Source organism: Haemaphysalis longicornis, unplaced genomic scaffold (genome assembly GCF_048455015.1).
Source record: "Haemaphysalis longicornis isolate Haplotype H1 unplaced genomic scaffold, Haemaphysalis longicornis Haplotype H1 scaffold_7, whole genome shotgun sequence".
Classification (NCBI taxonomy): Eukaryota; Metazoa; Arthropoda; class Arachnida; order Ixodida; family Ixodidae; genus Haemaphysalis; species Haemaphysalis longicornis.
Window position 1 is genome coordinate 46,764,747 of NW_027526422.1, and position 19,230 is coordinate 46,783,976.

The window sequence follows — 19,230 nt, forward strand, 5'->3', positions numbered from 1 at the left end:
TTGTTCTATAATAAACATTGCGACTACATATTACAAAGTTCGCGTGAGACAAATACGGCACAAACTGAGCGTCCTGTAGCGTTAAAACGGTCGGCATCATGTCATCGGGAGTTGAAGACGTTTCTTTGCCCGCCTAATTTTTGTGAACGTGAACTCGGCCGCATTTCGCCGCATCGTGGTCGTCGTGGTGTGGAACGTAGGGCTCGCCGCTTCGGAAGTCTCTGTTGATTTCGTGTGTTCTGTTATGCTGTGTACTAAATGCCTGACGACGACATTACGCTACCTGCATCGCTTGCTGTGCGTAAAGGCACAGAACAGTAAAGGGGAATGCTGTTCTGATTAACGGAGTTGAAACCGTCGGGGAGGGGGGGGGGGGGATAGAGGTATACAGCTTTGCTGTAAAAGTCTCTTGTCTTCGAAGCACGAAGCGTTCTAGCTCGAGGCGTAAAGGAGAGTCTCTGTGTTTTTCTTTTTTTTTACTATGCTTTTTTTTCTTTATTGCATATAGAACAAACAGGCACGTGAATGACTACGACGCTGGTTTAAAACACATCAGTGTCGGTTTAAAACCCGCTCACCGAACTTTGGTGGTCAAAAACTATCATACACATCGAAAGAAGACAATTCTTCTAAAATTGGTAACCACGTAAGCTCCGGGCACTGCATATTAATTACGCGTTACGAAGCGCTCTAGCGCGAGGCGTAAACGAGTGTCCGGTTGTTGTAGCACCGTGACATGAGAGGACGATTACGACGACGGGAGATGCCAGCCCCAGCCCCTAAGCGGCTCGGCCCCTCAAAAGAAGTAGGTGCCGACAGAAGTAACTGGAGCATGGGAGCTGTGGTAAACGAAAGGGGCAGAACACGCATGCGCGCCTGCCGACGGTGATAGCATTAAGAATTTTTCGGTTTTTCTTCATTAGGCTGCTTGGTTTTATTAAAAGCTTTTTAGCAAGAGATTTCCTCCTCGTTCATTTTGTAAAAGACATAAGCATGTGCCCCATGCACAATGCATGTGCTCAGCCATCTCACAAGCGTCAGCTGCTTAAGTGGGCTGGGAAATTATATGTACTGTTCCTGTAAATAAAGATTCATATTATTATTATCCGCTCGTACAGCCGGCTGTGAGGTAGGTCGGGGCGCCAAGACAGCACATGAAAGAAAACAGCGTGTTTACGGAGTCACGAAACGTTTTCGTCCGCGGTCGTACAACCGAATGCACTGAAGAGGCAAAGTTCTCGCACAAGGGTAAAGACAAACGCAAGCGAAAAGAAGAAACTTGTAGAGCAGACACGCAACTACACACCGCAACTTAGAGCTCAGCGGACCGGCGCACGCCGTCAACGCAGCCGCCTAAAGTCCCTCCAACTCGCGACCAGAGCGCCCACCCGGGAACGCACAGTCGGCGCAGTTACAAAACTGAAATAAGTATCTAAAAAAAAAAAAAATGTTGCACGACACGACCGCGCCGAACAGCACCGCCAAGCGCCGCCTCAAATGGTCCACAGGATAAAGCTGAACATTATTCTGTGGTCTGGTCCACAGAATAAAGCTGAACACTATCCTGTGGACTGGTCCACAGAATAAAGCTGAACACTATCCTGTGGACTGGTCCACAGAATAGGCACTGCGAATACAAAACTCCGCCTGTTCACCTTTCCCCCTTACTTTTTCTTCCTTTCTGTTTTTTTTCCGCTTCCACAATTAAAACCACGTCGACATCCGAGCGGCTTACGGACGGTGCAAGCGTGCCATCACAACGCCAAGTCGATCTCAACGAGATTCAAATTTTGAAGGAGTACTGACACCAAAATTTTATCTTCCTTTTTTATTGATTTTAACAGTGCTTAACAACCCGGCGATAATTCATTAGATTGAACGGGCTGAAAATCGTCCGTTTTGGTTTCCCGCGCTTCCAGCCCGCAGGGCGCGTTTGACAGAATCACGGATTGACCTCACCGTTTTTAGCGGACGTCAAAACACCGCCAGGACGGAGGAGGCGTTGTTTCGACCGCCCCGCCACCCGAGCTATAGTGCGTGAGCTGAGTGGATGAGCTACCTGAAGGATTTAGGCTTTAGGCCTAGCATTGCGGCGCGAATTTGATGACCGCTTTCAATAAAATACCTGATGGCGGCTTCTGTAGCGATTCTGGGCTTTATCATCGGTTCCTTTCCCGCGTGTAGAACTTTATTTTTGGCAAAAGTATATTTCTGGGCAGCGGTTTTGCCTGTAGCTCTGGCTTCGTGTATCACTTCAAGAACGCGCCCGCGTCCAATCGCCGCTCGCCGGGACCCGCGCGTGAAGCGACGTCACGAGTTTTTGACGAGCGTTGGAGGCAGACGGCTACGTCACTTCTTTTTCCTCTCAGGGAGTGATGTTACGCTGATGTACATTCGCTGCGCACCGCTCTGCGTGCTCTTCCGTCCGCGCAATACTTCACATCAAATTGAAGTATGTTCCACGCATCGCAGGGCGCTCATATTTCAGCCAGGGTATTCTGTTGAGTACAGGAAGCGAAATATGTAATAATATTAACACCAAAAATTGGTGTCAGTAGTCCTTTAAACTGCGCAAATTAGGAAACGCTTCCGATAATCCTCCTAGGGCGACCTAATGGTCTGTCTGTCTGTCTGTCTGTCTGTCTGTCTGTCTGTCTGTCTGTCTGTCTGTCTGTGATCTGTGACTGTATTCAGCCGCCCGGACAAACGTTAAAATATTTCTTGAACAAAAAGTATATACAGACACATCTTTTCTGGAAAACGCGGTCTGGTAGGACACTTCATATTTGCCAACTTTTTTCCGTCAAAACGAAATATTAGGCTTCTTTGAGGCAAAACATAAATAATACATAACCGATACTGCAGTGTCCTTTGAGCTAGAAATAGGCATGGCCTTAACGCGAGCTCTAGGCGGAACCCCAAGCTCAACTGTAACAAAAAGTCCCAGCAGATGGCTGCCGAGAAGTGGCAATCCAGGAAAACAGAACTGAATTGAGCAAGCCTCCGTTGATTTTATCACGGGAGGGGCCAGACAATGGGGAACAGCAAGACAGGTGGGCGGCGGAAAAAGAAGAGGAAGGTACGTGGCAGGGGCGACAGAAGTCTATTGTCCTTCGATGACGTTTGCAGTGAAGCGGGCAGAATAGCTCTTACGAAGCGAAATTATGTCAGTGTCCCGCCTTAATTGTGTCTACGCAGTGCGAATAAATGACTGGAGAATATTTTTAATTGCTTCTTGGTGTAAAAAATGATCAAATGCTTAGTAGTCCACCCAGATACAGCGAATATCTTTCTCCGCATTGTTGCATGAACAATAAGATACGCAACTAGACGAAGCCCTCAACATTGACAGCGTCCGTGGAAACAGTGCAGCGCGAAGATCACCACACTCAACACTTTGCATATGAGTAACGTGTGCCTCTGTGGCGCAATGGGAGAGACATTTGCTGCGTAGCGCGAAGGACCCCGGTTCGATCCCGGACAGGGGAGGCCCCTGGGTGAGCTACGGTGACAAGCCGGGCCACTAAAGGGTTCCGCACTTAAAACAAGCGAGCGTACGAATGAGCAACGGATCAACTATTATACAATTGGTAACGTCACTTTTCGTTACACGGAGCAACGAAACGACAAATGCCAGAGATAGAACATCTGCAGAATAGACAAATGTTTATGAGAGGGAATCAAATGTACTACATTGTGAGATTTTACATAGCAATTGTTTCAACGGTACAGACGGAGTGGGTTGTTTAAATTATTGTCATGTAGTCAAGAACGGCGCGAGCTACTATACTCGGTTACAACTCAAGAACGGCACCACCTCATGTAGTGTATCCCTCCGCCAAAGCGCCAGACCCGTGACGTCAGTGCGCGCGCGTTTTGAAAGGGGTTTGCTATGAATGCGTGATATCGTCTGCCTCGTCTCACGCAGTTTGTTTGACGTCACCGGAGACGTTTATAAGCATATTAAGTCCAAAAAATCACGGGAACAGCTCACGCCATGTTCAAAATATTCCCAGTAACGCCCTACTTGCCCCGCGCGGAGAAACATCCGGCTACGGTGATAAGGCACAGCGGCAACCCGGTGCTGCTCTTAAGTTGTCACTGAGTATAGAACTGATTTCGAAACGAAAGGTGTGCCAAAGGCCCGGTTAATTTTACTCATGTGAAATGCTTCATTTATACGTTTAAGACATGAAAATATCTTTGGGAACAATGTGAGGCGAAGAAAATTGTTTATCATTTTGTATTGCTAACTTGAACACCGAAACTCCGAGCAAAACAGGTCGGCCTGAACAGAGATAGTTCATTTAGCGGTTTTGAAATGCGCTGTTCCACCCTGCCACCACCATTGCTCAAAGACTGCCGCCGTTGCATCTGTTATAAAGCACGGAAAATCTCATGCAAAATAGGAACAAACAGTGTTGATTTTTGTTTTCTGGAGAACTTTCTCTTTCTCATTTATTTTCAGAGGAGAGGTTCGTGTTCGCAAAAAAGCTGAAATACGCAGTTGCGGAGCTCCAAAAGGTAAGGTATAAAAACTACGCGTCCACAGCGAAATAATATATTGACTGGTTCACGCTATGTCTTGTTCTCGCCGACGGCGAAAAGCACTGCGAAATACTTTATTGTGTGTTGCATGCTAGACAAAAACCTAACGCCCCTTTCTCGAGAAAAGTGGTGCAAACGCGAATCTTTCTCCGATACAAATGCAAAGTCCATAATTTAATCAGCCAAAATACAGATTTGCGACAATGCTTAACTAAGCGACTCTGATGCTATGATTTTGGTCTATTAGTTCGTGATTGGGTCATCTGAATGTACTGAATCGGTTAGCTCAGCGTTAACTGTATGACGCTAAACCACATTCGTCTGTTCTAATGGAACGCGTTATGCATGTAAAGACACTGTTTATGCCTTGTGTGATTTATGTACCCTTTGTGGAAACCTGTTAAGTAAAGTTGGCTCGCCTGCAATGCGGTTTTTTTACACCGCCGCAAGTGATACACGTAAAGCTTTTAAAAAAATCGAACACTTAACCACGGCCTTTAGCTGAACGACTCCCTTAACTAGATAAATCATCATGCTCGGACTAATAAATTGCGAGGCTATGTGCAGTGCGTTATACATGGTGCGAATTTACCCTACAAATTTGATGGTGCAACACCACTCGTGCGACACAAGGTTCTATTTTGGAAGCTATGGCAAATTGCCCAGCATTTGGGATGGTCAAACTGGCAGCCAATGGAAGCACAGCTAGGCGAAAGTCACGATTTGGCCGTCTGCTTGCTGTCCAACCACGTAGCGCTGCTTGTACGCGCAACAGTAGCTGCACAGAAAAATTGGGGTTCCAATGATTCATTTTAGGACGTATGCTCGAGCGTGATGTCCTGTAGCGCTGCTTGTACGCGCAACAGTAGCTGCACAGAAAAATTGTGGTTCCATTGATTCATTTTAGGACGTATGCTCGAGCGTGATCTCCGGTGAAGTTTAGAAGTTGAAAAATGGTGTGTTCTTTTGCAGTCCCAAAGTACTATATCTAAATCGGGAAGCATTTAGTGGGCTGGTTGGACGAGAGGAACGCGATTAGGAAACTAATGAGAAGTGTGTTTCACGCGAAGAGCTACGTAGAGCGCTACCACGAGCGAGCCTAGGGGACTGTCGAAACCTAATGGTGATGAGAAGTGCGACAATAAAGATATAGTAACTAAATGACAAAGCGTGTGCGGTAAGCGTGCGAGGCATGATTAAAGGGCCACCTCCACTAATGTGAATCCTGGGGAGGGGCGAAGCTTACAGTGTATTCTTGGCGCCTTGGCGTTTTTGCCAACGGAGATGAAACCGTTGGGGGTAGATGTATACGGCTTTGCTGTGAAAGTCTCATGTCTTTGAAGCGCGAAGCGTTCTAGCGTGAGGAGTAAACGAGTGTCCCGGTGTTTTTAGTACGCGTTAAGAATTGTTCTAGCGTGAGGCATAAACGAGTGCCCCGGTGTTTTAGCACCGTGACTACATGAGACGGCGATTACGACGACAACATGAGACGTCGACAGCTCAAACCCCTAAGGGCCTTCGCCCCTAAAAAAGGTCTATGTTACAAAACACTGATCTGGACGACTGTCGTAATACTGGGGCACTGGTCTGAACAGACGGACGCTTGGTTGCCTGCTGGACTGGTTATACTGTGTGTGCGCATGCATGGTACTGAATCACGAATTCGATTTATTCGATTAGCGCAAAAACTTCGCCCACGACAGTTGTTATTAGGTTTGCAAACAACGTGCTTTTGAAATGGGGAAACTGCAATGTTCACAGGCATTCTAGACGGCAATACGAATTTCGCAAATGCGGATGTTCGCCCCACCGGATTCGTAAAGGACAAACGCACCATATAGTACGTGATTACATTGAATGTGGGAACCTACAGCGTCCCCAGTTGGGATTTCACAAGCGTCATTGACCTTCGCCGGATACTCACTCACTCACTCACTCACTCACTCACTCACTCACTCACTCACTCACTCACTCACTCACTCACTCACTCACTCACTCACTCACTCACTCACTCACTCACTCACTCACTCACTCATCACTCACTCACTCACTCACTCACTCACTCACTCACTCACTCACTCACTCACTCACTCACTCACTCACTCCCTCACTCTCACTCACTCACTGAGAGAGGGTGCCACCTTCTCTCTTTCTGCCCCGTTAACTCCCCCAGGTGGGCGAGAAGCTTGGCAAAATGGTGATCGAGAAGCAGATGGCTGTCGACATGGAGGACTTCGACCGTGCCCGCCAGAAGAAACAGCACATCGAGGAGTACCGCCTGAACGCTTACGAGCACCTGCGCCTCCCCGAGCTCATGGAGATGGAAGGGGTGAGCACTCTTTCCTCTTTGACCAGCGAAACCGCCTCTGAAATAGGTCGCCTTTGTGTCTACTATGCCTGACACCCGGTTGACGCGTCTGGCCACAAGGGAGAGCTTATTTCTGGTGGAAAGTGAAAGCAGTGGCGTATCTGCTACCCTGACGAAGATTATCTGTATACCGTCTAAGTGCCTTGGACACTGAACTCGTTAAAAGGGGGTGTTACCTTTGTATTCTCGAACAGCTTTAAATTTCAAGAACAACCTCAATGGCCTGATAGCATTCAAGAGTGAGTACAAAAACGAGTATTTTCAAAAAATGTTCAAGTCATTCTACTTCAATTGCGCCGCTACCCTTACCTGGAGTGTGCCAATGGGTGCCTGCCTCTGCTAGCATTTTATTGGTAAGAGGCTCGGTTTCTCCTGGTGTGTTGGACAGAGTCGAGCGGGTTTTTTCATACATATTTCGCGCCACATTTTTATTTTTACAGCAAAAATTACCCGCAGTTTCTACTTTAGAAACCTCAGCATAACATGCAACCCATTTGCAATTCTGTGCTGCCTAAAAAACACCTAGCTTGTACTCAATTGTGGCCTTCCTAAACTTGTGTCCTGTGACTTCTCTGTAACGCTGCGGGAATCAATTAAGATGAAGGCAAAGGAAGTCTGCATTGACTTTGTGATCTTATTACCAGTAAACTTAGACCATGCTGAAATTTGCAGGTAATTGTTTATGAATGTGGCGCTTCAGAGGTTGACAAATCAGTAGAATATCCGAGTCATCACTCGCACACTCCGCAAAGTTAGGATATTCCTCCTTGAGGCTATAGTGTTGCAGGTTACCATACAATGTCGGCATGACGCTGATATCATTATATTTACGCTATTCCTCTTTTTTTCAGTACAACCCTGAGCGGGATTCCGCGCTTCCAGGTGGGTTCGTAAAAGCGTTATATAAACTTTCACATAAAACGACATTTTATGCGGCTGTATCTACTAATGTAACTATAAAAAACTTCTAGTTAACGTGCAAATTTACTTTCCCAATGCATGTGCAAGACCGATATCTTGTCCTTATCCCCGGTAACGCCCCCCATATTGGGTACTGAAATAAACACAGTGCGTATTTTGCCCACCTTATTAAAATGCCTAAATGCACGATCTTATGACTAATTTCCATTACGGGCTGTACATTTTGGAGGGTGGTTTTTTTCCAACCCTGTTATAACCCATTTAATAGTTTTTGAACACTACGTAACGGGGCAAGGATGTCTTATAAGTGCCGCGCACTGCATTATTTCGGCCAAGCGATTGGTTAGCAACGCCGCATTTACGTCCCTGCAGGCCGACGCTTTTGCTAAACTTGGCGCATGGCGCCATCAAAATGCCCTTCGAACGACTGCCGGGGACTACGTTTTGTGTGTGCGTATACGTGTGCGTGTGCGTGTGCGCGTGCGTGTGTGTGAGAGAGAGTGTGTGTGTTCGTGTGTGTGTGTGTGTGTAAGTGTGTGTGCGTGCGTGCGTGCGTGTGCGTGCGTACTTGACGCTTAAATTACGGCGCCAGTCATCGAGCGACGCTTTCGCCCTTTTTAATGTGCGTATAAGGGGCCACTCCTTGCACGCAGCCACTACAGTAATTCTTAGCCTCATGGACAGACATAACACCGTTTTAAGTGCTAATACAAAACATACCAGCGTTCCCGCTGTACAGCGACGAGCGCGCGTAAGCGCGTGCTTATTCCAAAACAAGTTCCAATACTTGTACCGCAGACATGGTGCCCACCCTAAAATCGTTCGCGGACCCGAAGTGCCCTGTCGCTATTGGGAACATGCATTCAGACTGCTGGCTCTCGGCTCGTGAAGCGCTACATTTTGCCCTAGTGTATGTGCGTTAATTGTGAAAGCTGCGGTCTCAGTCAACATCACTTTTATTCAGTAGCGCCGGAGTCGCCAAAAGAAACGTTAGGGTTTATTTGTACATATCTTTTTCTCAAATATTTTCGGCGTCTTGATCAGAGCTAAAGAACCCCGATACGCTGAGCAGAAATCATGGGCGCCTTCTTGCTCGGTGGTCCAGGGCCGGTTCCTCCGCCTGAGAAGGCAGGCAAGGGTCTACACGTTAGTGTGGACCCTCAGATGGAAGGGTCAGGGCCCGGCCGCAACGCGCCACCCGAGCAGCGTGGGGCCACAGTCTCGCAGCAGCAGCAACAGCAGCAACAACAGCAGCCACACCAGCAGCATCAGCAGCAGCAACTTCAGCAGCTGCAGTCAGCCCCACGGCAGGCTGCGGCCAAGACGCCCAAGAATTCGTACCTCGCCCTCGAGAATCGGCTCGTTGCTGGGGCGCGCAAGTAGGTGCCTAAACCAGACGCTGACTTCAAAAATCCCCTTAGAAATACGCGCTTGCTACATAGATTGCGTCCTTTTTACTGGCTTAGGTTTTGGGTGTGCCGGGGTTAAATAATGCTTCCCGGCGTGCGCTACCAGCAAAACAACTTCCCCAATAAATTATTGATGGCTTTCGCCGTAAACAACTGTACACTGCTCTTGGATATTACCTAGCATTTATTATCATTTACACGCCTACATTGGCTAGACTCTAGAGCATTAACATCCCGAAGCAACCTGCCGCGGTGGCTCAGTGGCCAAGGCGTTGCGCTGCTGAGAACGAGGTCGCGGGTGCGATTCCCGGTCGCGGCGGCCGCTTTTCTGATGGAGGCGAAAAGCAAAACCGCCCGTGTGTACGAGATTTCGGCGCACGTTATAGATCCCCAGGTGGTCAAAATTAATCCGGAGCCCTCCACTACGGAGCGCCTCATCACCTGCGTTGCGTTGGCGCGTTAAACCCTACAATCAATCAACATCCTGAAGCAGTCAAAGAGCTCGTTGACTTCAATTTTTTGTTGGTGATTTATATAACAAATCAAATTTTCTGGCAAACCGAATTCTCGAAATTTAGTATCTCCAGCGTGCAGCGTTGCCAACTACGGCGGGGTGAGTTAGCAGTCCTAGTTCAGGTACCGTTACACAGAAAAACGCGTAACACAGTTACGCAATTAATATTGAAAGCCATCCCCTTTTTCTGAAATAACGGAAGTTAGCATTAAATTTTAACATCTGTAGATAACGCCACAGCGACAGAAGCTATCCATTGTTTCGCCCAGGGGCTGTTGGGTTGGCGTACTATTTTGTACTAACAGCTGTTTTAGGGACAGCTGGAATATTTGACCGGCGATGCTTGCCTAATTTGAAAGCCAGTAAAGGTTTGTGAAAAAATAAGCGGAAACCAACTATAGTTGCCGGAGCTGTTACGACAATCGTTTAGTTTTTTTAAGTTCGCACAATCCTACCTAGCCGTTTACTAAAGTTTCACTTGTTAGTTGCCGTGACTCCGAGTGCAAAGTACTTTCATGATTCTTTACAGTTTTACGGAGTTTGTTCTCGGTCCTGATGCGCCCATTTCTTTTCTGAACTGCAGAGAGCGAGAGTCGTTTCCATTGCTTTGCTGAATAGGCCCGTTTGCAACGAGCGAACAGAGAAGGAATCTTTAAAGGAGCCATGAAGAGAAAATGCAAGTTGGTTTTATTCGAAAGATTTCGTGTTTTATAGTGCCCCCAGCGCTTGTCCGGATACAAACGATGCTTTATTCACTGAGAAATTAAACAATTTAAGTTAAAATTTTGATTTTCCCGCTAAATCGTTTGTCTTCGGGGTCTGCAATGACATCACAGGAACCGACCGCTCTGCAGCCTAGAGTCCCTTCATTCACGCATCCGCCGTACAGGGTAGAGACACGTATACGCTGGCGCCGCCATTTTGGGTTGCTCGCTCGCCGCCGAAGCAAGTCATTGTGTCAAAAACGCGCTAAAATTATCGCCGCAACGCGGTTTACTGAAGACGTTTGAATGATATTGCCGCGAACCATGCATTCGGTTTGTTTATTTGTGTTTTGCTTTTACCGCCCGGCTGCGCCGGTCTGTGTTATCTCTGCGCCAAGGGAAGCGCGTGTTCCATTCTTTCTTTCTGTGCCGCATGTGTTTCTGTTCTGATAGGGAGAGCATTCCGATCTAACGTGAACATCCCGGAATAATCTTCTTGCATCTACAATGTTCTCGATGCGAATCGACGGTTCCAGAACCACGCGCGCCGAAAGATAAAAAGCCTGCAGAGCAGATGCCGGGGCATTCGATTCGACGACACTCGCCGACGCAAGTCACTTTGTTGACCGGTGCTTCGCCGCCTCTGTATTCTTTTGAGTTGTTAGGGGAGCACAAGTTCGCTCCAATAAACGTGTTTCTCATTCAAGACAACTGCATCGTCCTTGTCTTCGCGACAATATTGTCTGTTTCGCGTTGCTAGGTCTCGTGGGAAACGAAAAGAATAACGCGTTGAGCCCGTTGGCCCAATTGCGGCGGCCCGGGACCGTTCAAAGGTTGTCTCCACGTCTCCACCCTGTACAGCGGTGTTGGTTTGTTCCCGCGTTTCTTTACGTTACCCGAACCTAGATGGCGCCACCATACCGTTGCGAGCGTTTGGTTTGTTTTTGCCCGCATTTAAACTTGGCTTGTTTTTGTTCTGGGAGAAAATATTCGTTCCCTGAAACACTGCTCGCTCGACAAATGGGGTCACGTAAGACAGCGTTGCTTGCGTCAATCGGCCAGTGTCGTCTGAGACAACCCCAAGCCCCGTAGTCCTGTGCAGCTAAACCAAGCATGCTGTGCGCAGTACGAACAGCAGAACGCATCAGTACTTCTATGTTTACATGTGCTTTCGTAACTTCCACTGTTTGTCCCATCATTCTTATTGCTTTGTAAAGAATGTGCCCTAAATTTAAGCGCAAATCGCTCGTTCGTCTAGTTTGTAAGCTCTATCTAGTTTGCGTCTGCTTCTGCCAGCCTCCGCCAATCGCAGAGCTTAGCTCATGTGACATCATCGGTTCTGTTGCGGGAAATGAGCTGGTGGGTCGCATGACCATTCCCGTTTTGCCTAATTATGTAGCTTATTTGAGCGAAGTTTACGTTAAAAGTGGTGTCAGTATGATTCTAACGAGACAATCTTTTGAATGAACCAAACTTGTGTTTTCTCTTCATGGCTCCTTGAAGGAGGTCCTGGTCTGCTAGTGCGTTATGAAAATCTCACTTGTGACTTGACTGTTCGTGACGGCTTTGAATAAATCCACGCGATGTCGTTCCTATATACAGGGCACTAAACGTGACTAACGTTTCGCTAAGCATTCACACTCACCCCTTGCCTCTTCCTGGTTGTCTTCCGCCAGAGTGGAAAGCGAAGAAGACGGCAAAGAGTTGGTCTTGGGTCGAATGTCACTGAGGGATCGCCAAGAGGCTGCTCTGCCTATTGAAGTCTTTGGACTACGGCTGGTAAGGCCCGCTTTAAACCATTGGTGTGGCTGCAGGATGGGAAACTCCTAACTCCCAGAACACTAGGGGCCTAAGTTCATGCAGACAATATTTACAACTACCTCACCAAGGTAAGGAAGTACTTCAGGCGAACTGTGTGTCTCACAATAACGTTCTTGCTATATTAGCTCGTCATTCAAGCGTTAACATGAGGCTAATTGTTTTCCTTACCTGCTAGGATTACGACGAATTATAAGGCATAAGTACTTAGGCTAATGGTTCCTTTAAATTGTTCGTACTCATTGGCAGAAAAAAAGGGACCCATCTCCACTAACGTGATGCCTGGGGAGGGGCAAAGCATGCAGTGTTCAGTGTATTTTTGGCACCTTGGTGTTTTTGCTAGCGGAGATGAAACCGTTGGGGTGTAGAGTTATACAGCTTTGCTGTAAAATTCTCTTGTCCTTGAAGCACGAAGCTCTATAGCGCGAGGCGTAAACGAGTATCCCGGTGTTTTTTTTAGCACGCGGTACGTTGCAGCGCGAGGCGTAAACGAGTTTTACGGTGTTTTAGTGCCGTGACTACATGCGGCGACGATTACGATGACGACGATGACAGGACGCACCAACAGCCTCAGATCCTAAGGGGCTTCGCCCCTAAAAGCACTATCGTGCTATCGTGTTTTTCTCTTGTCGTAAAGCTAGCGGCCATATTGCCGAGCGCTTCTTCCCCTGGCATAAACAGAAATGGTGTAGGCTTAGCGGTAGGAGATCCACGCGAGGGCTCGTCAGCTAGTGCTTCTATGCAAACGCTCCCTCCGCTGCTGTCCAGACCGTGTAGTAGAAGGCGAATGTTATGTGTCACAGGTGCAGAAGCTGTACTCCAAGAACTTCATTCAGCGAGAGGAGGCCTTCAAGGAGATGCAGAGGTACCTGGAGAGGTACAACTCGCGCCGGAGCCGCCACTCGGCCGAGGACGTGCTCAAGGCCGTGACTTTTCTGCTTCAGAGAGGGGCCCGGGACAAAGTGCTCTCGGTGAGCAGGGGCCCATATATGCAACATGCCCCAGGGGCTGCCGAATCAGACTTTATTTTGTGTCTTTGCGGTTGCTCGACAAAGTGTGGAACCGAAGGCGATCTCACAACGCCCTTACTCAGTGTCGATTTTCGACAAAGTGATGTTCGAGAAAGTGAAGGAGTTTGTGGGTAGAGTAATAGAAGGTAATGGGGTTGGCGAGACAATATCCGCCCGATGGTGGTGACACTTTTTTGGAGGGAGGGATGGGGTAAATAAAGAATAAAGGGAAACACCACCGGTATCCTACTCCACGCCACTGTCAGGTAGAAAAAATTGGCGGCTTGCACTATATATTGAAAAATACGACACCCTTGAAATGCCTCCCTACGACACGCAAAAAATGGATCGCATGCTTCCCGTAAACGTACTGGAGATTGTTCACAGTACATTAGAAGTAGGAGTATGCAGCTTTTTCATGTGAACGTGCTGTACATAGTCCGTGCCTTCCGAGCTAACTTTGCCAATGGTCGATTTGGACTAGCTAGTCAGAGACAACCAACGCGACCAGTCAGTATTGTATGGGCACCAGCTCACAGCGGCATCCCGGCAACGAGATCGCCAACCTCGTGGCTCGAAATTTGACCCGCCGAGCCAGCGCTGATGAAGTTCACGAGCGCAAGTATCCTGTCATCACATACCAGGAAATTACGCAGCTCTATAAGCTGTCCCGTAAAACATACCCTTCCCCGCACAAGTAGCTACCAAGGGACCAGGAAAGATTATTGCGCTCCCTGCGGGTTTACACCGTTTCACATCCCACCAGACACCTCTTTAACTAAACACAATTTTATTCACTTTGCCGCTTCTGTGCGGAGCCTGAGACTCTCAGACACACCATGGGCGGCTGCGACAAATCTATTCTAGACCCTCCCCAACGCCCACCTTTCCACGGAACTTTGGGAGAGAGCCTTGGCCAGCTCCGGCCTCGAAGATCAGCTGCGCTTGATCGAAAGGCCTGTCGACAAGGCCCGCGCTCGAGGCATCCTGGAATGAGGACGCCCGAAATATTTTCTTGATTTAATTAAAGTTTATCTCTCTCTCTCTCTCTCTCTCTCTCTCTCTCTCTCTCTCTCTCTCTCTCTCTCTCTCTCCAAGCTCAACTCAATCGAGCTAAGTTATTTCTTAAAATGCTCTCGACAGGAGAAGCATTCTTCACTTAGTGTTGCTTGTTATATACCCCCAAATTGCACCGGCGTAATTGTTTGTCGAATGTGACATCGAGGCTAGCGTGTTGCACGTACGTTAGGAAACCATTTAGGGCGAACCTTTTATGGTGCCTGCCAGCTGCGACGTGCTTTTCTGTGACCTTGCTTTTTTGTTCCATTTGCAGGTGTTCATTCAGGCCTTGAATTTGATGCAGACATTGTTCACGCGGTTCACAATCGTCCAGCGGTACGTATCCCACGTGGTAAATGAGTATACGATTATGCCAAAGATGAGTTGACTTCTACTAACCGCTCTTAGCATTGCACCATTTTGCAATGGCAGCCTGCCTAAGCGGAAGTTGATGGGCAGTGATAATAAGTGGCTACATCGGAGACTTTTGGTGTTCTTTGGTGGTCTTACGAACTGTTAGCAGTGAAAGATCTTGTCGATTGTGATGCATAAATTTCAGATGTGAATCTGTTTTTGGCTGCGCCAAAGAGGAGTTGTTGATTACACTTGCAGTAACTTGATATCGTATTCGAGTTCTCAAATAATGGTCCGCAAAGTCTGGCCCAAACTTTCCCCCTTCCTTCCTCTTTTATTTCTCTTTTTTTTTTCAAACATCGCTGCCAATGCAAAAATGTGGCTTCACTGCTGACATCTACGTTTATTTTTTCTGCGCGGTGAACATATTTTAAGTTCGGCTTTTTGGACAACTCACCAGCTATGCAAAAAAGGCCACATCCACAAGAAGCAGCGTATAAGTGATTGTCCGACTGTTAGCTGCAAGAGCAAATCTTTTGACAATATGACATGCATCAGCGTAAAAATCAGCAGTCATTGAATATGTTCGGGAGACGTTAGATGCACGGGTTAAAATGTTTGACCTTATGACATGGATCAAATACTTAATAGTGGGGTCCTCCATCACTTTTGCAATACCAAAAGTTGTCTCCGGCACACAATTATGGTTGAGAACCCCTGCGGAATTCTATTTGTAAGCTTTACGACTTACCAATAATATATGGCATAAAATTTGATTCCACAACATGAACACCCTTTATTTATAAGTTAATTTAATTCTGCTGTGGTATTTGCCAGGCTTCAAAAATGTGAGAAAGCAAAACGTGTGTTAATGGGCATGCATGCAGGTTTGTGCAAAGTTAAGTAAAAGAAAAATAAATGTCTATAAAATATCCACTTTATCACTAACCACTCGATAAATATACGACATTTATAGTTGCAGGCTTTTCTTCTGGAGCAAGCCTCTGTATTTTTTTTTCTATGCACATTATAGTTAAAGAGAAATGTTCACTTTAAATACAGGGCTTTCATTTGTAGAACAATGCGTACAGAGAAACGGAAAAAAATTGTATGACAAACTTGTGCGCAAGAATATCTGAAATCAGTTTTCAATTTCATACTAGAATTTTTTCCAGAAGTTCCTCTTCCAGAGTCACGAAATCAAATGAAAGCACTTCAAATTTCGTAAAATGATTGTATTCTAGCTTTTATACACTTATTGTTATCACGACGCGACCTATTTTTAATGACGCCAACTGAGCCTAATTTCTGAGAATTTTCGTTGTTTTCACAAAGCGAAGGTGATAGAGGTTTCATGTATGAAGTTCTCTGAGGCGAGATAAGAGGAGCAAAGCAAGCGGACTTTTTTTGTTATTTCTTTGCTTGTATGAAATATGGATGAAGAGCACCCTTTTATCCAAAGTTTAGCGCAGCCTAAACGTTATTTCGGACAAGTTTCTAACAACGGTGTCTTAGTTACATACCTGCCGTTTTGTTCAAGGCAGGTAGGAGCTAGGCACGAACAAGTATGAGCCTTACGCTGGTACGTACTATCGTGATGCATTGAAATACGAACAACGGAGCACGTGGCTTTTAGTATAGGCCGCGCATCCTGGTGACGTGCCGCGTATGCGCAGTAGGAACAAGTTACGAGAGTTCGTGACCAACCTTGGTATGGAGAGACCATCGCATTTCCATCGTCTGTTGGGCGCTCAGCAAGAAATAAAAAAATTCTGCAGAAAAAAAGAGAATAATCTGCTAATGCGTAGCATCCTTATGCCGCTTGTCATGAGTGTGAGTGTTCTCCATCCAATTTTTTTTTTTCTAAATCCCATCAGACCAATTATCTACAATTACGCAATTACAACGATTACAGGTGAAACTTTTTGCAAAATCTTCATTGTTGTGGAAATTCGGGGTGTTACACGGTTCGCCATTTTCCGTAATTATTTTATAGTTTTATTATTTTTTTAGTTTTTCAAAATTTTCTTCGACCAATCATCTCCATTTACGTTATTACAACGATTACATTTGCAACTTTCGCGAAATCTGCATTGTTGTGGAAATGCAGGGCGGTACATGGTTCGCCATTTTCCATATTTTTTATATTTTCCTTATTTCTTAGTTTTTCAAAATTTCGTGCGATCAGTTATCTCCATTTACGCTATTATAGCCATTACAGGGGGAACTTCCGCGACATCTGCCTTTTTGTTTATATTTTTTATATTTTCCTTATTTCTTAGTTTTTTCAAAATTTTGTGCGATCAGTTATCTCCATTTACGCTATTATAGCCGTTACAGGGAGAACTTCCACGACATCTGCCTTTTTGTGACCTGGTCCTGGCTGTGGGGGTACTCGCCAAAGAATGCGACGCATTAAAATATGGAACGTAGCTGCATGCGCCCCTGTCACGCAGCGCAGCGACGATGTTAGATAACGCTCGCGTGAGCGGACGCCGAATGTGGCGGGAAGCGAAACCAAGATGCTCACACCATAGAGTTTCTTACAGTATACTTACTAAGAAACTCTATGGCTCACACGCCGAACGATGGTGTTTCCAGGCTATAATTGGACACGAACTCTCGTAACTTGTTCGCACTGCGCATACGCGGCCCGTCGACAGGATGCGCGGAATATACTGAAAGCCACGCGCTCCGTTGTTTGTATCCCAATGTATCACGATAGTGCGTATAAGAGAGTAAGTATACGTATCAATAGATTATAGATCGACTCAGTGGGGACAGATAGTCTCCAGTGTTTATTAGAATTTGCACATTCCTTAGTGATCATGATGGCTCCTGATAGCTCAGATGTGTCGTTTATGACACACTATTCATTTTTGCTTTCTTTTCAGAATATCGAAAGGAGACGTGGCCGTTGCCATAAACAAGACCGTGCCGCGGATCCTGTACCGTACAGGCGACACTGTAGGTGAACCGGTACACCTTCTGAAACGGGAACTTATTCTTGCTATTGAAAATTGTTCGTCTACCCACGACGGGACCTGTGCACACACTTTCAAAAGCGAGACCTTTAATTTTTAAATTTAATTAGCTTCTGTAGTGCGACTTTAAAACTAGTGTGTATATGTGTGTATTCAATCTGCAGTTTTTCGGTCACGACTATAGCGCTGGCTTTATACCTCAGGATTCCTCCAATTTATTGCAGGCTCCAAGAGTTAAATCCGTAGCCATCGACTTCCTCCTTGAGATGGGTGACTACGAAGACGTTAAGGTAAGGAGACGAGTCGCGCGTGTTTTATCACTAGAATACTTCACTGTTTACAATTTGTCGTCCCGCGTGTGAGATTGCAGAAGTTCTGCCTGAGAACCGGTAGATGCTTGCAGCAGGGTGGCGAGTTGGGCGAGTTGGTGTACTTGCATCTTGGGGACCAGCGCTAACTAACAGGGACACAATAAGAAAGAAGTGGACAGGACTAGCGCTGACTTTCAACTCGATTTATTGGAAAAGGCGTAACTACTTATACATACACTTACTACTTATACATACATAAACTACTTATACATACATTCGAGTATCAGTGAAACATCAGTTGTCCTGCACGAAAAAGAATTTGGTTATTTGGAGCGATCGTCGCGATAAGGTGTTCCAGTGTTAAGAAAGGTACGTTGTCAACAGTGGAGTGTTTTGGTCGTGATAGTATGTCATTGGCTGGTATGGGCGCGTGGTGTGGTGGGGGAGGAGGATTCTGTGTATGTATAAGTAGTTACGTCTTTTCCAATAAATCGAGTTGAAAGGCAGCGCTAGTCCTGTCCACTTCTTTCTTATTGTGTCCCTGTTAGTTCGCGCTGTTCCCCAAGATGCTTGCAGGCAGCTCAGGAAAGTAAATGTACATAAGGTTACTACAGACGTTCAGTGCTACTTAGAAACGTGAAGATACATGCCTTACTGCCTATTGGTATCGCTCGCAAATACATAGTACCACGAAATATGGACTACGCCTGGCAAGCGCAGTAGCGGCCAACAAGTTTCTAGTGCAGCATACATTCTGTCGAAACCACAACAGAGCGGCTGATGGCTCCGTCTTCTTGTCAAGAGTCTTTCGGGGGCTTCATTCAGATATTGCCAGGAATGCTTTTTGATAGGTGTATCGGTAAATATTTACTCGAATTTGCGCTTCAGATAGCGCTAAATTCGAACCAACGGCATCCTTTGGCATCAGAGTATTTAATATCGGCCAGAGTGAACGATATCGCGCAAAAGACCGCTCTCGGGAGCCTGAGCTCCCCAGAAAAAAACAACAAAGACGAATGAACACTAGCCTGCGCTCTGTGGGACCTGCTAGTTCGAGTCTAGGCTTCATGAAATAATCTGCACGGACCGGAGTAAGAGCAGAGAATGGAAAGTATTGTTAAAGACATTTTTCTTGGAGTGTCGGGATGACGCATGACTGAAAGGCACATCATCATGGCTTTTCACAAGAAAGCCGGGTGGGGACTCGTATACACAGCGCGTAGTTTGAGC

The 19,230-nt window shown here is 46.5% G+C and overlaps 1 protein-coding gene across 1 annotated transcript in view; it reads left to right on the forward strand.

Moving 5' to 3' along the window:
• The window catches only part of LOC144145498 (centrosomal protein of 104 kDa), a 76,280-nt gene that overhangs the window by 41,354 nt on the left and 15,696 nt on the right, over window positions 1-19,230 (forward strand). The window contains exons 8-16 of the mRNA XM_077677147.1: window positions 4,469-4,524; window positions 6,722-6,877; window positions 7,768-7,798; window positions 8,943-9,216; window positions 12,141-12,243; window positions 13,086-13,253; window positions 14,626-14,687; window positions 17,600-17,672; window positions 17,914-17,979. Coding sequence (XP_077533273.1) covers window positions 4,469-4,524; window positions 6,722-6,877; window positions 7,768-7,798; window positions 8,943-9,216; window positions 12,141-12,243; window positions 13,086-13,253; window positions 14,626-14,687; window positions 17,600-17,672; window positions 17,914-17,979 — 989 coding nt within the window. The remainder of the gene's footprint in view (window positions 1-4,468; window positions 4,525-6,721; window positions 6,878-7,767; window positions 7,799-8,942; window positions 9,217-12,140; window positions 12,244-13,085; window positions 13,254-14,625; window positions 14,688-17,599; window positions 17,673-17,913; window positions 17,980-19,230) is intronic.